Genomic DNA, 22,018 nt, shown 5'->3' with positions numbered 1-22,018 from the left:
AACTGTCATGGTCAAAACATGAAGATTCAATGGTTGTAAAGATAGGGAGAGGTCTGTCCGTAATAAAGAAATGTTCTGCTTTTTTGACACCACACTCCAAAAAGCATGTTCTGCAGGCTCTAGTTTAGCCTAATCTTGATTATTGTCCAGTCGTGTGGTCCAGTGCTGCAAGAAAATACCTAGTTAAGCTGCTACTGGCCCAGAACAAAGCAGCATGTCTTGCTCCTGAGTGGCGCAGTGGTCTAAGGCACTGCATCCCAGTGCTAGAGGCGTCACTACAGACCCTGGTTCGATTCCAGGCTGTATCACAACTGGCCGTGATTGGGAGTCCCATAGGGCGGCCCACAATTGGCCCAGTGTCGTCTGGGTTAGGGTTTGGCCAGGGTAGGCCGTCATTGTAAATAAGAATTTGTTCTTAACTGACTTGCCTAGTTAAATAAAGGTTAAATAAAATAAAAAGTAACCAGAGGGCTGATATATAAATACCACGCATGCCAGTCTCTCTTGGCTAAGAGTTGAGGTGAGACTGACTGCATCACTTCTTCTTTTTATAAGACACATTAATGTGTTGAAAATCCCAAATTGTTTGCATAGTCAACTTACACACAGCTCTGACACACACACTTATCCCACCAGACATGCCACCAGGGGTGTTTTCACAGTCCCCGAATCCAGAACAAATTCAAGAATGCGTACAGTATTATAGGGAGCCATAATTGCATGGAACTCTGTTCCATCTCATATTGACAAATAAACAGCAAAGCTGGTTTCAAAAAACAGATAAAGCAATACCTCACGGCATAACGCCTCTCCCCTATTTGACCTAGGGGAGAGGCGTTGTCCTTGAGCTGTTCTTGTCTCTTAATGTTCTGTATTATGTCATGTTTCATGTTTTGTGTGGATCCAAGGAAGAGTAGCTGCTGCTTTTGCAACATCTAATAGGGATCCTAATAAAATACCAAATACATCAGCTGTTTGTGACCAGGCGAGAAAAAAAAAATCTTCATATCATAAACGCTACACACAGCCGACATCATTGTCACCATATTAGCTAAAGTACCGTCATAGTCAACATAGCTAATAGAACTAACGCATTATTAAACCCGCTACAATCATGCAGTACAGTGTACAGTCAGTAAGCAGTTTAAATCGGCGGGCCCCGTTGGCAATAAATGAGTAAAACCAAAAGCTTACCTTGACTTGGAAACGTTCCAGTGTTGGATAGTCATAGCCAGCTAGCTAACATTGCATCCCTCTGTTTGAGCAAGGTGTTTGAGTAGGCAAAACGAGCTAGCTGCATTTGCTAGCTATGTAAGTGAAAGTGAAAAGAAAATGCTAGCTCTCTCTCTCTCGCTCCTCCGACAATTGTCTTTCTCGCTCTTTGCACTGCACTGCAGTGCTAGCTAGCTGTAGTTCAGTACTAGATTCATTATCTGATCCTGGACAACATGTCAGTTCATGCTGGAAGAGCTCTGCAGGATGTCCTCCGGAAGTTGCCATAATTACTGTGTAAGTCTTTGGAAGGGGGTGAGAACCATGAGCCTCCTAGGTTTTGTATTCAAGTCAAAGTACCCAGAGGACGGAAGCTAGCTGTCCTCCGGCTACACCATGGTGCTACCCTACAGAGTGCTGTTGAGGCTACTGTAGACCTTCAATGCAAAACAGTGTGTTTTAATCAATTATTTATTGACATTTTAATATATTTTGTATATTTTTATCTAAAAAGGATAACTTTGTAAAATGTTCCACTATTTTTATGAAATTCACTCAGGAGAATGGTCCTCCCCTTCCTCCTCTGAGGAGCCTCCACTAATTCAGATATAGATCTTTCTGTTCAATATCACTTACCCTTCCAATGCTTGACCAGTTGTCTGGGACTGGGAAGTTGTTTAGAAGTGTCAGTTTGTAGGACATTTCTCTGCATTTTGAAGCCCATGAAACTCGACTCTATGTCCAGACTCCAGATACATTTTATTTTTGTCAATGTACCTCTTCAGTGTCATTCAGTCTATTATTTCATCTATTGCTGCTGCTCTAATGGACTTCCCTCATCTTACTTCCTTGGCTGCTGTCTCAAGAACCTCAAGTGGGGCCTCCCGGGTGGCGCAGTGGTCTAGGGCACTGCATCGCAGTGCTAACTGCGCCACCAGAGTCTCTGGGTTCGCGCCCAGGCTCTGTCGCAGCCGGCCGCGAACGGGAGGTCCGTGGGGCGACGCACAATTGGCATAGCGTCGTCCGGGGTAGGGAGGGTTTGGCCGGTAGGGATATCCTTGTCTCATCGCGCTCCAGCGACTCCTGTGGCGGGCCGGGCGCAGTGCGCGCCAGCCAAGGGGGCCAGGTACACGGTGTTTCCTCCGACACATTGGTGCGGCTGGCTTCCGGGTTGGAGGCGCGCTGTGTTAAGAAGCAGTACGGCTGGTTGGGTTGTGCTTCGGAGGACGCATGGCTTTCGACCTTCGTCTCTCCCGAGCCCGTACGGGAGTTGTAGCAATGAGACAAGGTAGTAATTACTAGCGATTGGATACCACGAAAATTGGGGAGAAAATGGGATAAAAAAAAAAAAAAAAAAAAAAAGAACCTCAAGTGGGGCCAGACCCCTGCTTGTTTTATGTTTGTGTGACGCACACAAATGTATAGTGCTACTTGAAAGTATGTGAACCCTTTGTGCAATTACAGATTTTTTGTTTGTTGTTTTTACCATGAAATCAGAACCAGTCTTTTTGTTCTGACATAACAGGTTTATTTTTACCAATACCATATCATGTGTGGGAGAAAAAAAAACTAAATTAATAAGTGAACCCCAAGTTGCATTGGTTAAATCAAGTAGGTAAGTAGAATCAGGTGGGTAAATAATTGTTTACCAAATGAACCAATCAAATGAGAGATCGTTTGTGCGGGACTGATAAATAGAGATAAGAAACCTGGTCAGTATGGTGTTACCCATCCACGTGAATGCAAAGCACGCCATGCTGGGAGGAAAGGAGATGTCAGAGGTTATCAGGATGAGGGTAGTGAGAGCACATCAGTCTGTGGAAGGCTATAAAATCATTTTTAAAAAAGATTTAAGCTCCATCAGTCCACTGTGAGGCAAATAATTTACCAATGGAGAGCATGACAGCAACTCGGCCTAGAAGTGGACGCCCTTCAAAAATATCCCGAAGAGCCACAAGAACAATAATAAATCAGGTAAAATACAACCCAAACATAACATCTAGAGATTTGCAGACTTCCCTTGCTGCATCTCAGGTAACTGTGCATGCTTCAATAAGAACACTGAATCAAAATTCCCTTCATGGGAGAGTTGCTAGGAAGAAGCCTCTGCTGTCAAAAAAGAACCAAACTGCCCGTCTTAACTTTGCCTGAGACCACCTGGAGAAATATGAAGGTTTCTGGAAGTCAATGCTCTTGACCGATGAGTCCAAAATTGATGTTTTTGGTCACAATCAACACCGCTATGTTTTGATGAAAACCCAACACTGCCTACTCCCAAAATAACCTTAAACCGACAATCAAGCATGGTGGTGGGAATGTCAAGATCTGGAGCTGCATTTCCTCCTCTGGACCTGGAGGACTCCACATCATTAAGGGAACCATGATTTCTGAGGTATTACCAGGAGATTCTTGAACAGAATGTAAGGGCATCAGTCAAGGAGCTAAAGTTGGCTGAAAATGGGTCTTCCGACAAGACAGCGACCCAACGCATTCAAGCACATCTACCAAAGAATGGCTCAGGAGAAAGAAGATTTGTGTTTTTGATTGGTCAAAGTCCTGACCTAAATCCAATCAAGATGCTGTGGGAGGACCTGAAGCGGGCAGTTCATGCCAGACACCCCTCAAACCTCACTCAATTGAGTTCTATAAGGAGGAGTGGACAAAAATCCCTCAAAACAGATGTCAGAGACTGATTACTGGCTATAGGTGACATTTACTCCAAGTTATCGCTGCTAATGCAGGTGACACAAGTTATTGATGAAGAGGTTCCCATATTTTTGCACACATCAAATCTGAGTTTCTGTTAAATAAACAATGACATTTTTTTGTTTCTGTCATTTAATTGGAATGTCTTTATTACAAATTGGGGTTTAGGATTTTATATTTTAATTTATAGCAAAATAATAACCAGACATATAGGGTTCATACTTTCAAGCAGCACTGTGTGTGTGTGTGTGTGTGTGTGTGTGTGTGTGTGTGTGTGTGTGTGTGTGTGTGTGTGTGTGTGTGTGTGTGTGTGTGTGTGTGTGTGTGTGTGTGTGTGTGTGTGTGTGTGTGTGTGTGTGTGTGTGTGTGTGTGTGTGTGTGTGTATAATAAGTGTGCAAAGCTCAAATATAAAATATATATAAAAATATATACACTTTTTTGGTTACTACATGATTCCATATGTGTTATTTCATAGTTTTGATGTCTTCACTATTATACAATGGAGAAAATAGTAAAAAATAAAACCCTTGAATGAGTAGCTGTGTCCAAACATTTGACTGGTACTGTATATGGTTTATTTTGTTTGTTATTTTATGGAGCCATCCCTTTTATAATTTTCTAGGCCTCCCAGGTATTTGCATTTAAAGTAACGTTTACTGCCGCTAGGGAGAGCTGTGACGTCAATGGAGAACGTTAGTGAGATGAGGTTTTGTATTTCTTCTTCAATCTTGGGAACGCCTCCTACTGAACACTATTAAAGTATCTCCGTCTCATCCTTTCACCCTGTTAATTCAGGTATGTAAAGTGCAATAAGAGACTTAAAATATTGCGAGAACATGGTTAACTACATAGTCCATGAGTTTGAAGGCAATTGAAAGGAGTTTAAACCGAGTGAAAAACTGGTTGGTATTTTCCCATTGTAAGTAATGGATGTTGGCGAGGCCCGCTGGAGGTCATTTTGCAGGGCGCTGGCAGTGCACCTCCTTGCACAAAGGCGGAGGTAGCGGTCCTGCTGCTGGGTTGTTGCCCTCCTACGGCCTCCTCCACATCTCCTGATGTACTGGCCTGTCTCCTGGTAGCGCCTCCATGCTCTGGACACTATGCTGACAGACACAGCAAACCTTTTTGCCACAGCTCGCATTGATGTGCCATCCTGGATGAACTGCACTACCTGAGCCACTTGTGTGGGTTGTAGACTCCGTCTCATGCTACCACTAGAGTGAGAGCACCGCCAGCATTCAAAAGTGACCAAAACATCAGCCAGGAAGCATAGAACTGAGAAGTGGTCTGTGGTCACCACCTGCAGAATCACTCCTTTTTTGGGGGTGTCTTGCTAATTGCCTATAATTTCCACCTTTTGTCTCTTCCATTTGCACAACAGCATGTGAAATGTATTGTCAATCAGTGTTGCTTCCTAAGTGGACAGTTTGATTTCACAGACGTGTGATTGACTTGGAGTTACATTGTGTTGTTTAAGTGTTCCCTTTATTTTTTTGAGCAGTGTATATAACACAATGTACTATGTAGATTTTTTTTAACCTGAGATCTTTTATTTTTGATACTGGAATATGGAATGGGAAAATGTAATAATACAATACAGTTGTAATGTACTGTTTAATTGATTTTGAGAACAAAAAAGATGAACAAAAGAGAACAATATTTTAATAAATCTTGGAGAGTGCTTACTACTAAACACTACTAACGTTTCTCTCCGTCATTTCACCCTGTTAATTCAGGTTTCTCATCTGCTGACCACGTCTCAGTCCAAGGCATGTCACATTTGTATACGGGGGCATGAAGATATCTGCTTTGTAACAATAACAATTCACTATATTGAGTTCATATGCATGATACATTGCAAAAATACTATGCATATGGAGGGAATTCCGACCCGAGTTATGCATGCGTAAATGGTACTTAATTCCCTTTTCATTCACTATGCGTGTTCTGGCCTTGGCTTTAAGCATGAGAATATCACGCTATTCACCAGCTATTCCTTTGGGGTGGAGATCAAATTAAGTTGTGGTGGAGGGGTGTCTATAGATACTCCATTTTCTGACCTTGACTTAATTCCCTGATAATTCCACCACCTTTACACACGAGAAAACCATGAAAAAGGTTGAGTGAACCAGGTTCCAAGTGGAAGAGCCATCTACTTCATTTTTTTCCTGATGTAGAATGCTGTTATTTCTATGCAATGTAATGTAGAAATTGATATAGAGCTATTGATAAGAGCTAGGTAAATGAGGAATCCGTTTGGAGAACGGAATTGTAAATACAAAGAGCAATTGTTTTAGATTTTTTCCCTGGAGAATAATGTGAAACCAGTCATATGGAAGCAAACTGAAAATCATATCGACATGTATTTCGGCTATGAATAGCTGTGCTATAATTCCACATTTTTATTGTATGCCCTCAATTTGCAGGGATGAAATTTGGAGACCCAAGGGAAGAGAAGGGAAGGGAAAGAGGATGCCTAGTCAGTTGCACAGCAAAATGCATTCAACCAAAAGATATCTGCATTTAACCCAACCCCTCTGAATCAGAGAGGTGCAGGGCTGTCTTTATCAGCACCCTGGAAGCGGTTGTTGTTGGGGGTTAATTGCCTTGCTCTAGGGCAGAACAGCAGATTTTTCCACCTTGCCGGCTCAGGGATTTGAACTAGCGACCTTTCGGCTACTGGCCCAATGCTCTTAAACGCTAGGCAACCAGCTACCCCAAGCTATAGGCTTTTGAAGCACCGAACCTATCAAGTTGATTTATGTGCTTTATAATGTTTTAATTATATTCCCTGGCTTTCCTCCATTTATTTGACAATTTGTACCATGTTAAATATTAGCCACTATATGTAATACCCACATACTTGTAACTTTAGTGTTAGTTTCCTTCAATTTGTAGCCTACATTTTGCATCATTCCATTCCATTCTGTTGACCTTTCCCTGTCACGTCCGTGTAGTTGTTCCTGAGGGTTGCTAGCAATAGTAGATCATATTAGGCTAACGTTGTGCAATAATTTGGGATATGTAGCCTATTTGATTCATACTCGGACCATATGTAGCCGTTTAAACCTGGAGCACGGCTCACAATGACTGACCTTTGTCATTACAGTTCCATGATTAGTGAGGATTAGGATAGATTTATAGGACTAGCCTATTGTTCAACCCCTATTGTACACTTTTTTTTCACCTTCCAATATTTATTTTGATGTATTCTAGTGAGTCTGTCGACAAAATTAGAAAGGTACACCGTATTTAAAGGGATGGCTTAAGATAAATCTACTGAAAACTCTATTAAATGAAAACTCCACAAGAAAATATGTTGGAAAATCTGTTGGCCAGAGGGTTTTCAGTGGTTGAATAAAATGTATTCAGACTGTGGAAGGGAACCTTGCCTGCAAAGCCAGTTACGAGCCTGCGTAAGGTAAATCTGAATACCAACTACTGAGAAGTGCATAGTAATGGCATGCGTTGGAAAAGCATACATTTCCTAAGTCTAAATCGACTCTATTATGCATAAAACGGACAACTTACCCCATGGACATTGGCTCAAGGTTACCCCAAGGCAAACATTTTGACTATATTAGCCCACACAGCTACAAGGATGCACTTTCATGCTAGGTTTAGGACCTCATATTGTAGCTTATAGATAAGAAATTATGACCTCTTCCTAAATATTTGGTCACATGATTCATTTTGTGTATGGTTTCCTCGAAACAAGTGGTGGTTCAACGAACCCTTTGGCTCAACTTAACCCACTCTCCCCTACAGCTTAGCTAGCATAAAGCCTGGGCAGCAATTTTTCAACTAACCTTTACCTGGCGATAACATTAGTTCCTCTCAACCTGGAAGTTACCGGTGTCTTCATCTCCCATCGATAGTTACAGGTGGAACGTAAGAATTTTCAAAATGATCTTAATAAATGAAATACATTTTTGCTCCATGAGGTAATCCAATTCATGTAAATAAATGAGAGTGAGTGAGAAGCGGAAACTCTCTGATTGGATGAGATGTCTGCCGATGTCATCAGTGCGGGTTTGTTTGCATGAAAACCATGGTAAGAGCATACAGTAACATTATTCGTAGCCTATATGACTGACTATGCACTGATGCCTCAGATGAGCATATGCTCTTAACCTCTCAACCAGGCCCAACATGATTGATTGTTCTCTATCCGTAAAGGGCCTGTGTGGTTGCAAGCTTTTATTCAACCCCAGTAGCATGACGAGTCTGAAGGACTTTGAACCTGATCATGTAGACCCCTCCCACAGTATCATATCCTACATCCTCTCTATCCCCAATTTATCAAGCTAGATATGGGAGACCACTAGGGCCAACACAGCAGCATGCCTGCCAGTGGTGTTCTGACATATTATTTAAAGGGTAATTCTACCACTTTTAAACCTCATATTCATTATCTCCACCAAGAAACCATGTATTATTGTCTATATATAAGAAATAAAATAATATTCCATAAAGAGCTAGGCACAGAGGATGTATGAGTGGAGTGACTAGCAGGGCTCTACAGCCATCTGGTGGCAGCATGCTGCAGGGCCATAGAACCCTCTTCAGGATGCAGTCTTGTCTGTAGACATGCATAGTGTCACTAGATGGCAGACCAGTCTGCATCAACACACAGCGGAATGAGCAGGTCCTAGGGGCAGTGGCGATGTAAATCTTGGTGGGGCAAACTCCCCCCAAAAATGTTGATGCATGCCAGCAAAGCCACTACACAACACTAAACAATACATTCATTGCACTATAATGGTGACAAACAGTGCCCACAAACTTATAGGGTCTACATAAAGCTGTCCCAACAGCAGAGCTTTCTTTTCAGCACCATGGAGTGAATCCTTACCACCGCTACACCTGGCTATCAGAGGAGCCTTGTCTGGCAGCGAAACAGTTAATTCAGCCTAATTTCCTGCCTTAAAAAAAAACATAGCTGATATGGCTGACTTGCTTAAACAATTGTGGTTTCTACTGATTAATTGAGATGTACAAACTATGGCATAAGGGAACGATGAGTGGATCAGATGCAATCCGTAATTTCAATGAAGACATTAATGAGCGAGCTAAGACGGATGTAGGCAATATCACTATTTGTTCAGCACTTTTGAAATGAGCAGCGACATAATTCAGAACATGGGCCGTTCTTACACTATTCTCCCTGTACACCAAGTCAGAATCATAGGAATAATAAAGCGGGCATATACGCACACAATGAAAGCTCTTACAATATTCGATAATTACATTTCTCTAAAAACAGGCTACATGTGCACCACCTAGTCAGAACAGTAGGCTAAGTTAAGAGGGGGAAAGGGACCAAATTATTAGGGTGAGGCACATACACTTAGTATTGCTTTCTTAGCTACGGCATAAAATACATTTTTGGACTCACCTTGATGTGCTGTGCTCACTTGAACAGGAAGGTGGAGCGGCAGTCCTTGTGGGCAAACTTTGTCATCAAAGTCTGGCATTCTCTGGATTTATGGTGCTTTCAAGACAACTGGGAACTCGGAAAAACTTGTTTACGTGCTGCTGTGTGGTTTGTTGCTAACCTTACTTTGCTACCTGCCAACTTCACGGTTTTTACTTTTTAATTACCGTTTATATTTATCCCTCGCTCAACTTTTTTCATTCAACTTTTTCACACCGGACGCTTTATCTGGACGTGGTTCGTCAGGACCTCCACCAGCCGAAGCTAGGTAGTAACATTAACATGATGCCTTCTAATTGCAGTCGCTGTACTCATAATATACAGGAGAACGATCGCCTGTATATAGGATATAGGATAGCTGTGCTGCAAGCCCAGCTTCAGACGCAATCGTTAGGCAAGGGTAATTTAAGTGTAGGAAAGGATGAAACAGTGTCTGTGCCACCAGTAAGTACAGATAGTAGTATAAATCCCCTCGCAGAGTCCCCGCAGCTGGACAATTTTCTCATGGCTTCTGGAAGGAAGTGCTGTAGGAATGCTCAACCGGTGTCACTCATTCAGCCAACAGAATCTTTCAACCGGTTCTCTCCATTAAGCAACGGGTCAGAGTCAGAGGCAGAGCCTTCTCTGGTCTCTACTCCTCCCGTTACGGGGTCTGAAACGCCGAAGCCTCCCACCATTAGCTCTGACAGATTGAAAATCCTAGTCATTGGTGACTCCATTACCCGCAGTATTAGACTTAAAACAAATCACCCACGATCATATAGTGTTTACCAGTGGGCAGGGCTACCGACGTTAAGGCTAATCTGAAGATGGTGCTGGCTAAAGCTAAAACTGGTGAGTGTAGAGAGTATAGGGATATTGTTATCCACGTCGGCACCAACGATGTTAGGATGAAACAGTCAGAGGTCACCAACCACAACATAGCTTCAGCGTGTAAATCAGCTAGAAAGATGTGTCGGCATCGAGTAATTGTCTCTGGCCCCCTCCCAGTTAGGGGGAGTGATGAGCTCTACAGCAGTCTCAACTCAATCGCTGGTTGAAAACTGTTCTGTCCCTCCCAAAAGATAGAAATTGTAGATATTTGGCCCTCTTTCTGGGACTCACCCACAAGCAGGACCAAGCCTGGCCTGTTGAGGAGTGACAGACTCCATCCTAGCTGGAGTGGTGCTCTCATCTTGTCTACGAACATAGAAAGGGCTCTAAACTCCTCTAGCTCCCCAATGAGATAGCCAGCCTGCCAGCTTAGTGGAGCCTGCCACTAGCACAGTCAGTGTAGTTAGCTCAGCTATCCCCATTGAGACCGTGTCTGTGCCTCGATTGGGCAAAACTAAGGTTGGGCAAAACTAAACATGGCAGTGGTCGCCTTAACAATCTCACTGGAATAAAGACCTCCATTCCTGCCATTATTGAAAGAGATTGTGATATCTCACATCTCAAAATAGGGCTACTTAATGTTCGATCCCTCATTTCCAAAACAGTTATAGTCAATGAACTAATCACTGATCATAATCTTGATGTGATTGGCCTGACTGAAGCATGGCTTAAGCCTGACGAATTTACTGTGTTAAATGAGGCCTCACCTCTTGGTTACACTGGTGACCATATCACCCGCGCATCCCGCAAAGCCTCCGTGTTGCTAACATTTACGATAGCAAATTTCAATTTACAAAAATTATAACGTTTTCGTCTTTTGAGCGTCTAGTCATAATCTATTCAGCCTGCTCAATTTTTATAGCTACTGTTTACAGGCCTCCTGGGCAATATATAGCGTTCCTTACCGAGTTCCCTGAATTCCTATCAGACCTTGTAGTCATGGTAGATAATATTCAAATTTTTGGTGACTTTAAAATGGAAAAGTCCACAGACCCACTCCAAAAGGCTTTCGGAGCCATCATAGACTCAGTGGGTTTTGTCCAACATGTCTCTGGACCTACTCACTGCCACAGTCATACTCTGGACCTAGTTTTGTCCCGTGGAATAAATGTTGCACATCTTAATTTTTTTCCTCATAATTCTGAACTATCGGACCACCATTTTATTACGTTTGCAATCGCAACAAATAAACTGCTCAGACCCCAACCAAGGATCATCAAAAGCCGTGCTATAAATTCTCGGACAACCCAAAGATTCCTAGATGCCCTTCCAGACACCCTCCACCTACCCACGTCAGAGTACACAAATCAGTTAGCCACCTAACTGAGGAACTCAATTTAACCTTGTGCAGTACGCTAGATGCAGTCAAATCAAATCACATTTTATTTGTCACATACACATGGTTAGCAGATGTTAATGCGAGTGTAGCGAAATGCTTGTGCTTCTAGTTCCGACAATGCAGTAATAACCAACGAGTAATCTAACCTAACAATTCCACAACTACTACCTTATACACACACACGAGTGTAAAGGGATAAAGAATATATACATAAAGATATATGAATGAGTGATGGTACAGAACGGCATAGGCAAGATGCAGTAGATGGTATAGAGTACAGTATATACACATATGAGATGAGCAATGTAGGGTATATAAACATAAAGTGGCATAGTTTAAAGTGGCTAGTGATACATTTTTACATCAATTCCCATTATTAAAGTGGCTGGAGTTGAGTCAGTATGTTGGCAGCGGCCACTAAATGTTAGTGGTGGCCGTTTACCAGTCTGATGGCCTTGAGATAGAAGCTGTTTTTCAGTCTCTCGGTCCCTGCTTTGATGCACCTACCTTGTCACAACAACTGTTTGTCTCAAATGCATTAAGAAGGAAAGAAATTCCACAAATTAACTTTTAACAAGGCACACCTGTTAATTGAAATGCATTCCAGTTGACTACCTCATGAAGCTGATTGAGAGAATGCCAAGAGTGTGCAAAGCTGTCATCGAGGAAAAGGGTGGCTACTTTGAAGAATCTCAAATATAAATATATTTTTGATTTGTTTAACACTTTTTTTGGTTACTACATGATTCCATATGTTTTATTTCACAATGTTGGTGTCTTCACTATTATTCTACAATATAGAAAATTGTAAAAATAATGAAAAACCCATGAATGAGTAGGTGTGTCCAAACTTTGATTGTGGTACTGTGTGTATTTAGCTAAACAGGAGGGGCTCAAAACAGGCAGTCTGCCCCACCTGCCCTGAACAAATAACTCCCATTTCAAAACTAACCCTGCGTTCATAACCAAGTGAGAAGATGGTTTTTACCACATACGACTGGGAAAAATCCACATGCTAACCTCTAACTTCAGCAATTACCTCGATAACAGCATTTTTAGTAGCTGAATGCAACAACAAATTTATTTATAATTTATTTATAAAAAGCAATCTATTAATGTTTTTTTAACACTATAATTTGTTTACAAGCATGATAGCTGTACTTTTAGTTTATGGTTGGCATAGCTTGTTGCCATTAGCCAATCAAATCAAATACAATTTTATTTGTAACATACCGTGAATGCAACAGGTGTAGACTTCACCGTGAAATGCTTACATTTACATTTACATTTACGTCATTTAGCAGACGCTCTTATCCAGAGCGACTTACAAGTACATACATTCATACTTTTTTTTGTACTGGCCCCCCGTGGGAATCGAACCCACAACCCTGGCGTTGCAAACGCCATGCTCTACCAACTGAACCACACGGGGCCTTACATATGAGCTTACATATGAGCTCTTTCCCAACGATGCCGAGATCAAATTAAGAAAATAAAAACACGAGGAATAAAATACACAAGAATGAATCTACAGTATATACAGGGAGTACCTGTGTCATGTCAATGTGCAGGGATATGACAGTTGTATGTACAGTGCCTTCAAAGTATTCATACCCCTTCACTTATTCCACATGTTATGTTACAGCCTGAATTCAAAACACACTGCTCAAAAAAATAAAGGGAACACTTAAACAACACAATGTAACTCCAAGTCAATCACACTTCTGTGAAATCAAACTGTCCACTTAGGAAGCAACACTGATTGACAATAAATTTCACATGCTGTTGTGCAAATGGAATAGACAAAAGGTGGAAATTATAGGCAATTAGCAAGACACCCCCCAAAACAGGAGTGATTCTGCAGGTGGTGACCACAGACCACTTCTCAGTTCCTATGCTTCCTGGCTGATGTTTTGGTCACTTTTGAATGCTGGCGGTGCTCTCACTCTAGTGGTAGCATGAGACGGAGTCTACAACCCACACAAGTGGCTCAGGTAGTGCAGCTCATCCAGGATGGCACATCAATGCGAACTGTGGCAAAAAGGTTTGCTGTGTCTGTCAGCGTAGTGTCCAGAGCATGCAGGCGCTACTAGGAGAAAGGCCAGTACATCAGGAGACGTAGAGGAGGCCGTAGGAGGGCAACAACCCAGCAGCAGGACCGGTACCTCCGCCTTAGTGCAAGGAGGTGCACTGCCAGCGCCCTGCAAAATGACCTCCAGCAGGCCACAAATGTGCATGTGTCTGCTCAAACGGTCAGAAACAGACTCCATGAGGGTGGTATGAGGGCCCGACGTCCACAGGTGGGGGTTGTGCTTACAGCCCAACACCGTGCAGGACGTTTGGCATTTGCCAGAGAACACCAAGATTGGCAAATTCGCCACTGGCGCCCTGTGCTCTTCACAGATGAAAGCAGGTTCACACTGAGCACATGTGACAGACGTGACAGAGTCTGGAGAGGCCGTGGAGAACGTTCTGCTGCCTGCAACATCCTCCAGCATGACCGGTTTGGCAATGGGTCAGTCATGGTGTGGGGTGGCATTTCTTTGTGGGGCCGCACAGCCCTCCATGTGCTCGCCAGAGGTAGCCTGACTGCCTTTAGGTACCGAGATGAGATCCTCAAACCCCTTGTGAGACCATATGCTGACACATGCCCATTTGTGGCCTGCTGGAGGTCATTTTGGTCATCTTGTGTGGGTTGTAGACTCCGTCTCATGCTACCACTAGAGTGAGAGCACCGCCAACATCAGCCAGGAAGCATAGGAACTGAGAAGTGGTCTGTGGTCACCACCTGCAGAATCACTCCTGTTTTGGGGGGTGTCTTGCTAATTGCCTATAATATCCACCTTTTGTCTATTCCATTTGCACAACAGCATGTGAAATTTATTGTCAATCAGTGTTGCTTCCTAAGTGGACAGTTTGATTTCACAGAAGTGTGATTGACTTGGAGTTACATTGTGTTGTTTAAGTGTTCCCTTTATTTTTTTGAGCAGTGTATATATGTACACATTTTGAAAAATGTGAAAACATGTTTAGTCATGTTTGCACATTTATTGAAAATGAAATACAGAAATATCTCATTTACATAAGTATTCAAACCCCTGAGTCAATACATGTTAGAATCACCTTTGGCAGTGATTACAGCCGTGAGTCTTTCTGGGTAAGTCTTTAATTTGCCCCAAACTTAACGCTTTGTATTCAGGACATGAAGTTAATTTCTTTGCTACATTTCTTGCAGTTTTACTTTAGGGCAAACAGGATGCATGTTTTGGAATATTTTTATTCTGTACAGGCTTCCTTCTTTTCACTCTGTTGTTTAGGTTGCTATTGTGGATCAAATACAATGTTGTTGATCCATCCTCAGTTCTCGTATCGCAGCCATTAAACTCTAACTGTTTTAAAGTCACCATTAGTCTCATGGTGAAATTCCTAAGTGGTTTCCTTCCTCTCTGGGTTAGGGTAGACACCTGTATCTTTGTAGTGACTGGTTGTATTGACATACCATCGAAAGTGTAAATAATAACTTCACCATGCTCAAAAACCTTAGCGTGCCCTTCTTTGCGAGACATTGGGAAACCTCGTTGGTCTTTGTGGTTTAATCTGTGTTTGAAATTCACTGTTCACCTGAGGTACCTTTCAGATAATTGTATGTGTTAGATAGAGATAAGGTAGTCATATTTGTATTTATTTTTAAATCACTATTACACACAGAGTGAGTCCATACAACTTATGTGACCTGTTAAGCACGTTTACTCATTTAGGCTTGCCATAGCAAAGGGGTTTAATTTTTGACTAAAGACATTTCAGCTTTTCATTTTTTATTAATTTGTAAACATTTCTAAAAACAGAATTCCACTTTGACATTATGGGGTATTGTGTGTAGGCCAGTGACACAAAATCTCAATTGAATCAATTTGAAATTCGGGCTGTAACACGACAATGTGGAAAAAGTCAAGGACTAGAAAAATACAGAGATGTAGTCTATGTTCCTAGGTCAAGGGGCGTGAATACTTTCTGAAGGCTCTGTGCATGTAGGCAGGGGTATATTGAAACAATCTGCGTTTCCCAACGAGTTCAAAGCACGTGAATGCATCCGACTGGTAAATACCACCTTCCCACTTGGTTATGAAGTTAGGGTAAGTTAAATGGCCAACTAGGCCTATTTGAGGTACTCCAGATATAACTAGCTATATTTATGACAATATTCCATAGAATAATTATTGGTAGATTTCAGTTAATTGGTTGCCTTTCTAATTAATGCTTGGCTAGAGTGAAATCCAGTACTGTCTCCTCAGAATAAGAATTCAATAAGCAACATTGGCTGCGTTTACACGCAGCCCAATTGTGTTCTTTTGCCACAAATTGGTCTTTAGTCCAATCAGATCTTTTGCCAATAAAAGAGCAGAATTGGGCTGCCTGTGTAAACGCAACTATTATGACTTGTAAGTTTCTCTATTTCATACAAGCCTCTAGAGCCCCTTTCAACTATATCCAGTCTTTCTCTGTTAGCACTTACCTCAAATAGTTGAAATGTGTCTCCTCTATACTGTAGAAAACAAGTTATTTTAGGCTACTTGAAGGCACGCACCTGTGTTGCACTGCTGACCCAAACCCCCTCTAAATGAATCTCACAAATGACCTAATTAGGATTTTAATAAATTACCTATTACCGGTAGTCAGTGGCAACCCGTCATTCAGGGCCTTTTGAGCCCCACCTGTTTTGAGCCCCACATTTCTAGCAAAAAAATGTTGGACTTGCCTGTTTTGCATGTTATTTTGGCATTAATACCTGTCACATATCAGTTTGCAAACACTGTAAAAAATAGAATTGAAATTAACAAAGCCACATAATCAAAAAAACAAAAAAAAGAGACCATGTTTGTAAGGCAGCTCCAAAATGCAGGTGTTTCAGCCTAGCTCAGTACTGTTTGTGGTGGTGGGGCAAGCCAACAGAAAATACAGAGCGTTGTGCAGTGATTGGCTCAGTGTTGTCACTCATGGGGACTCTACAGTATGTCACCGCCAAGTCTAAGGGTAGAGCTCTAAAATTCTAGCCCCTTGGGTGCTGCCATTGACTTACATTAATGTGCCCATCCAAGAAGGCTCAAGGTGATTGGCCACAGATAAAATGACATCAAGTCACGTTATGTCTACAGTAACTTTGATTGGCCTCCCCGAGTTCCCAGTTGTCTTGAAAGCACCATAAATCCAGTGAATGCCAGATTTTGATGACAAAATTTGGCCACTGTGACCCAGAGTCGAGAAGTAGGTGCACGTGGTAAATGTAATAAAAGGAGGAACATGGAACGATACAACATGTTTCTTGACATGAAACACAGAAACAATACTGCCTGGGCAAAGAACCTAAGGGAGTGCCAGATAAAGGGGAGGTAATGGAGTCCAGGTGTGCCTCATGATGATGCCAGGTGTGTGTAATGATGGTTGCCAGGACCGGTGATTAGTAAACCAGCGACCTCGAACGCCGGAGGGGAGTAGTCACAGGACGATGCCGGCCAGAGTAACGGCCCGGTCTGCGAAGATGGAAATCACGGATGATCACGGATGATGTTGGGATCCAGAATGTCATCCACAGGAACCCAACACTGTTCCTCTGGGCCGTACCCCTCCCAGTCCACAAGGTATTGGAGCCGACACCCACGACGTCGGGAGTCCAGTAGGCATCTCGTTCCAGCTAGCGACTGGAACGAGCTGCAACAAACACTCAAAGTGGACAGTTTTATCTCAATCTCTTCATTCAAAGACTCAATCATGGACACACGTAGTGACAGTTGTGGCTGCGTTGCGTGATGTATTGTTGTCTACCTTCTTGCTGTTGTCTGTGATCAATAATATTTGTACTATGTTTTGTGCTGCTACCATGTTGTCATGTGTTGCTGCCATGCTATGTTGTACAAGGTCTCTTTATGTCGTTGTCTCTCGTGTCATGTGTTTTTGTCCTATATTTATTTAAATGTATTTTTAATCCCAGCCCCCTTCCCCTCAGGAGGCCTTTTGGTAGGCTGTCATTGTAAATAAGAATTTGTTCTAAATAACTGACTTGCCTGGTTAAATAAAACATCTGATTCCATGTGCTTTTTGCCTGTTCAGACTGCAGGAAAAAGAACAGACTCGAATCGAAAAAGATTTGAGTCACTTCAAACTGCCAATGTGAACAGGGCTTAAGTGGTCACCGTTGGTTTAACTGTCAATCATCTCTGGGTACACGCCCCCGAGTCCCACCCTTTCCCATGGCATTGAGCAGCATGCAGTGTAGCGTAGCTCATAGTTTGTGTGAAAGGTTACTACAGGGTTAGGTCACAGATACATATTGTACATAGTACGCAAACACCCCGGGAGAAACTCCGGCGAACGAGACAGACCAGTGTTCCGCTGGATTACCTAGTGGGCGTACACCCCTCTCTTACCGCAGCCCAGTGTGTGTAGGCTTCTGCCGCGCTCATTGAGCTCGCTAATGGGAAATTGTTACTACCTGCTTCCCAGTTGACAGAGAACCCGTAGCATGGCTCAGGCGGTCACGGGCGGCTCTATGGAAAGGGTGATTCTGGATGATTGAGCGTTGTATCCGCCATCCCTTGAGGAGGAATAATACATTCGGTTGTTGCGGCAGTGAGTGGATCTATTCCCTAGTATGTAACCGGTGGTTTGCGATAGTGCCTCGGGCATCGTGGACGCGCGGTGGAACGGAATAATCAATATTTGGACCGTTATCTGATTGACCATCGTTAGTGCGCCGACATGTCGAACCTGGTCAGGAGCAAGAAGGACAAGGAGATAATTGCAGAGTATGAGAGCCAGGTGAAAGGTATGTTTTTCTAAAAAGCAATTATCACTAACGCGTCACACATCCACACCCACGCGAACCCGCGCACATGCACACACCGATATGTACTACGCACACAGATACACCCCTCATACACACCCTCATGTGTATACACCCCCCTCTCTCATAGGCACATTCATATACACACACACCTGTCCATATACACTACACCTGCCTATTATGTCTGATCAACTGCCTCTCACACATGGATTGTTTGGAAAATGTGTAGTGGGGATGACGCCTCAGTATGAGAAGTCAGTATTTCTGGGTTCATCCTGAGTGCTGTAAGGTGCCTGAGGGGGAGAGGATGAGGGGAGGGGGGGGGGGGTTCTGCAGCGCCCTTGAGCATTCTCAGCCATGTGGAAGTGAGGGTGTTTGCCAGTAGTAGGCTACACTACAGTCAGTGGGTATAGAGTGGAGTAGTAGTGGGTATTTGCCATAGCTGGGAGCTCTGTCTGTCTTTCTCTGTCTGTGTTGGTTCTGTTCCACTGTTGGTTTGCATGTATTGGTTCACTTCAGAGGCCGTGACTGCAGCGGGCTCCCCCCGGTGTGTCTGACAAACTGTATATAATGAGCACTCTGCGTATGGTGGGAGTGGGACATGGTGTACTTTTCATCGTCTTGTCAACCCCACTGATGTCCCCAAGGAGAGAGGCGTGTTATGGTTACTGTGACAGTCGGACCTCTGCACAGTACTGTAGCTATGGAACTGCCCCCCCTCCCCACCATGACGTCCTGTGGTACGGTATGAGATGAGGGAAACATCTGGGGAGAGCACTGACTGGCTGGACAGGTGTTCCACGTGAGACCGATTCTGTTAAATGTCACATCTTACAATAGCACTGAACTAAACACATCCTTCAGTCATGGATGGATGTTGAATTCAGACTTGTATCACGGGTGACCTGGCTGACTACTTTGTGTGGTGAGCGTTCTGGCGCCCAGAGCTGCTGAGGCATCAGCATCCTACACTGTGTTACACAGAGTGGAAGAGGAGAAGTGCAGTGGCTATAATCCAATCAAATGTCACATACGCTGAGTACAACAGGTGTAGACCTTACAGTGAAATGCTTACTTACAAGCCCTTACCAACAATGCAGTTTTAAGAAAATAAGTGTTAAGTAAAAATAACAGTTAAAGAGCAGCAGTAAAATAACCGTAGCGAGGCTTTATACAGGAGGTACCGGTACAGAGTCAATGTGTGGGGGCACAGGTTAGTCGAGGTAATATGTACATGTAAGTGGAGTTGCAGTCCACATCACCATCATACTATCATGGTCCAAATACACCAAGACAAGCTTCCTGCCATCCAGGACCTCTATACCAGGCAGTGTCAGTCTCCTGAGGGGGAATAGGCTTTGTCGTGACCTCTTCACGACTGTCTTGGTGTGTTTGGACTATGATAGTTTGATGGTGATGTGGACACCAAGGAACTTGAAGCTCTTAACCTGCACCACTACAGTCCCGTAGATGAGAATGGGGGTGTGCTCGGTCCTCCTTTTCCTGTCGTCCGCAATCATCTCCTTTGTCTTGATCACATTAAGGGAGAGGTTGTTATCCTGGCACCACACAGCCAGATCTCTGACCTCTCTATAGGCTGTTTCATCGTTGTCAGTGATCAGGCCTACCACTGTTGTGTCGTCGGGAAAAACTTAATGATGGTGTTGGAGTCGTGCCTGGCAATGCAGTTATGGGTGAACAGGGAGTAAATCAAATCAAATGTTATGGGTCACATACACATGTTTAGCAGATGTTAATGCGAGTGTAGCGAAATGCTTGTGCTTCTAGTTCTGACAGTGCAGTAATAACTAACAAGTAACCTAACAATTCCCCAACAACTACCTAATACACACAAATCGAAATAAGAACATGCACATATAAATATATAGATTAGCGATGGCCGAGCGGCATAGGCAAGGTGCAATAGTTGGTATAAAATACAGTATATAAACTCAGCAAAAAAATAAACGTCCCTTTTTCAGGACCATGTCTTTCAAAGATAATTCTTAAAAATCCAAATAACTTCACAGATCTTCATTGTAAAGGGTTTAAACACAGTTTCCCATGCTTGTTCAATGAACCATAAACAATTGATGAACATGCACCTGTGGAACGTTCATTAAGACACTAACAGCTTACAGACGGTAGGCAATTAAGGTCACAGTTATGAAAACTTAGGACACTAAAGAGGCCTTTCTACTAACTCTGAAAAACACCAAAAGAAATTTGCCCAGGGTCCCTGATCATCTGCGCGAACGTGCCTTAGGCATGCTGCAAGGAGGCATGAGGACTGCAGATGTGGCCATGGCATTAAATTGCAATGTCCATACTGTGAGACGCCTAAGACAGCGCTACAGGGAGACAGGACGGACAGTTGATCGTCCTCGCAGTGGCAGACCACAGACCTACAGCTGCAACATCGAGAGCATCCTGACTGGTTGCATCACTGCCTGGTACGGCAATTGCTCGGCCTCCGACCACAAGGCACTACAGAGGATAGTGCGTACGGCCTAGTACATCACTAAGCTGCCTGCCATCCAGGACCTCTACACCAGGCGGTGTCAGAGGAAGGCCCTAAAAATTGTCAAAGACCCCAGCCACCCCAATCATAGACTGTTCTCTCTACTACCGCATGGCAAGCAGTACCGGAGTGCCAAGTCTAGGACAAAAAGGCTTCTCAACAGTTTTTATCCCCAAGCCATAAGACTCCTGAACAGGTAATCAAATGGCTACCCGGACTATTTGCATTGTGTGCCTCCCCCAACCCCTCTTTTACATTGCTGCTACTCTCTGTTTATCATATATGCACAGTCATTTTAACTATACATTCATGTACATATGTACATACTACCTCAATTGGCCCAACCAACCAGCGCTCCCGCACATTGGCTAACCGGGCTATCTGCTTTGTGTCCGGTTTACGCTACCGGTTTACGCCAACCCCTCTATATGCTACTGCTACTCTCTGTTCATCATATATGCATAGTCACTTTAACCATATCTACATGTACATACTACCTCAATCAGCCTGACTAACCGGTGTCTGTATGTAGCCTCACCACTTTTATAGCCTCGCTATTGTTTAAAGCCTCGCTACTGTATTTTTACTGTTTTTATTTCTTAACTTACCTATTGTTCACCTAATACCATTTTTGCACTATTGGTTAGAGCTTGTAAGTAAGCATTTCACTGTAAGGTCTACTACAACTGTTGTATTCGGTGCACGTGACAAATAAACTTTGATTTGATTTGAGACCACGTGTAAAAACACCTGCACAGGATCGGTACATCCGAACATCATACCTGCGGGACAGGTACAGGATGGCAACAACAACTGCCCGAGTTACACCAGGAACGCACAATCCCTCCATCAGTACACAGACTGTCCCCAATAGGCTGAGAAAGGCTGGACTGAGGGCTTGTAGGCCTGTTGTAAGGCACCAGACATCACCCGCAACAACGTCGCCTATGGGCACAAGCTCACCGTCGCTGGGCCAGACAGGACTAGCAAAAAGTGCTCTTCACTGACGAGTCGCGGTTTTGTCTCACCAGGGGTGATGGTTGGATTTGCGTTAATCGTCGAAGGAATGAGCATTACACCGAGGCCTGTAC

General features: G+C 43.3%; 1 protein-coding gene across 1 annotated transcript in view; it reads left to right on the top strand.

Annotated features, from left to right (window-relative positions):
- The first annotated feature begins 17,791 nt into the window (after positions 1–17,791).
- Positions 17,792–22,018, top strand: part of LOC129865318 (SLIT-ROBO Rho GTPase-activating protein 1-like) — a 31,314-nt gene continuing 27,087 nt past the window's right edge. The window contains exon 1 of the mRNA XM_055938002.1: positions 17,792–18,388. Coding sequence (XP_055793977.1) covers positions 18,322–18,388 — 67 coding nt within the window. The 5' untranslated portion in view covers positions 17,792–18,321. The remainder of the gene's footprint in view (positions 18,389–22,018) is intronic.

This window comes from Salvelinus fontinalis, chromosome 11 (assembly GCF_029448725.1).
Source record: "Salvelinus fontinalis isolate EN_2023a chromosome 11, ASM2944872v1, whole genome shotgun sequence".
Lineage (NCBI taxonomy): Eukaryota > Metazoa > Chordata > Actinopteri > Salmoniformes > Salmonidae > Salvelinus > Salvelinus fontinalis.
This window is presented reverse-complemented; position numbering and strand designations above follow the sequence as displayed.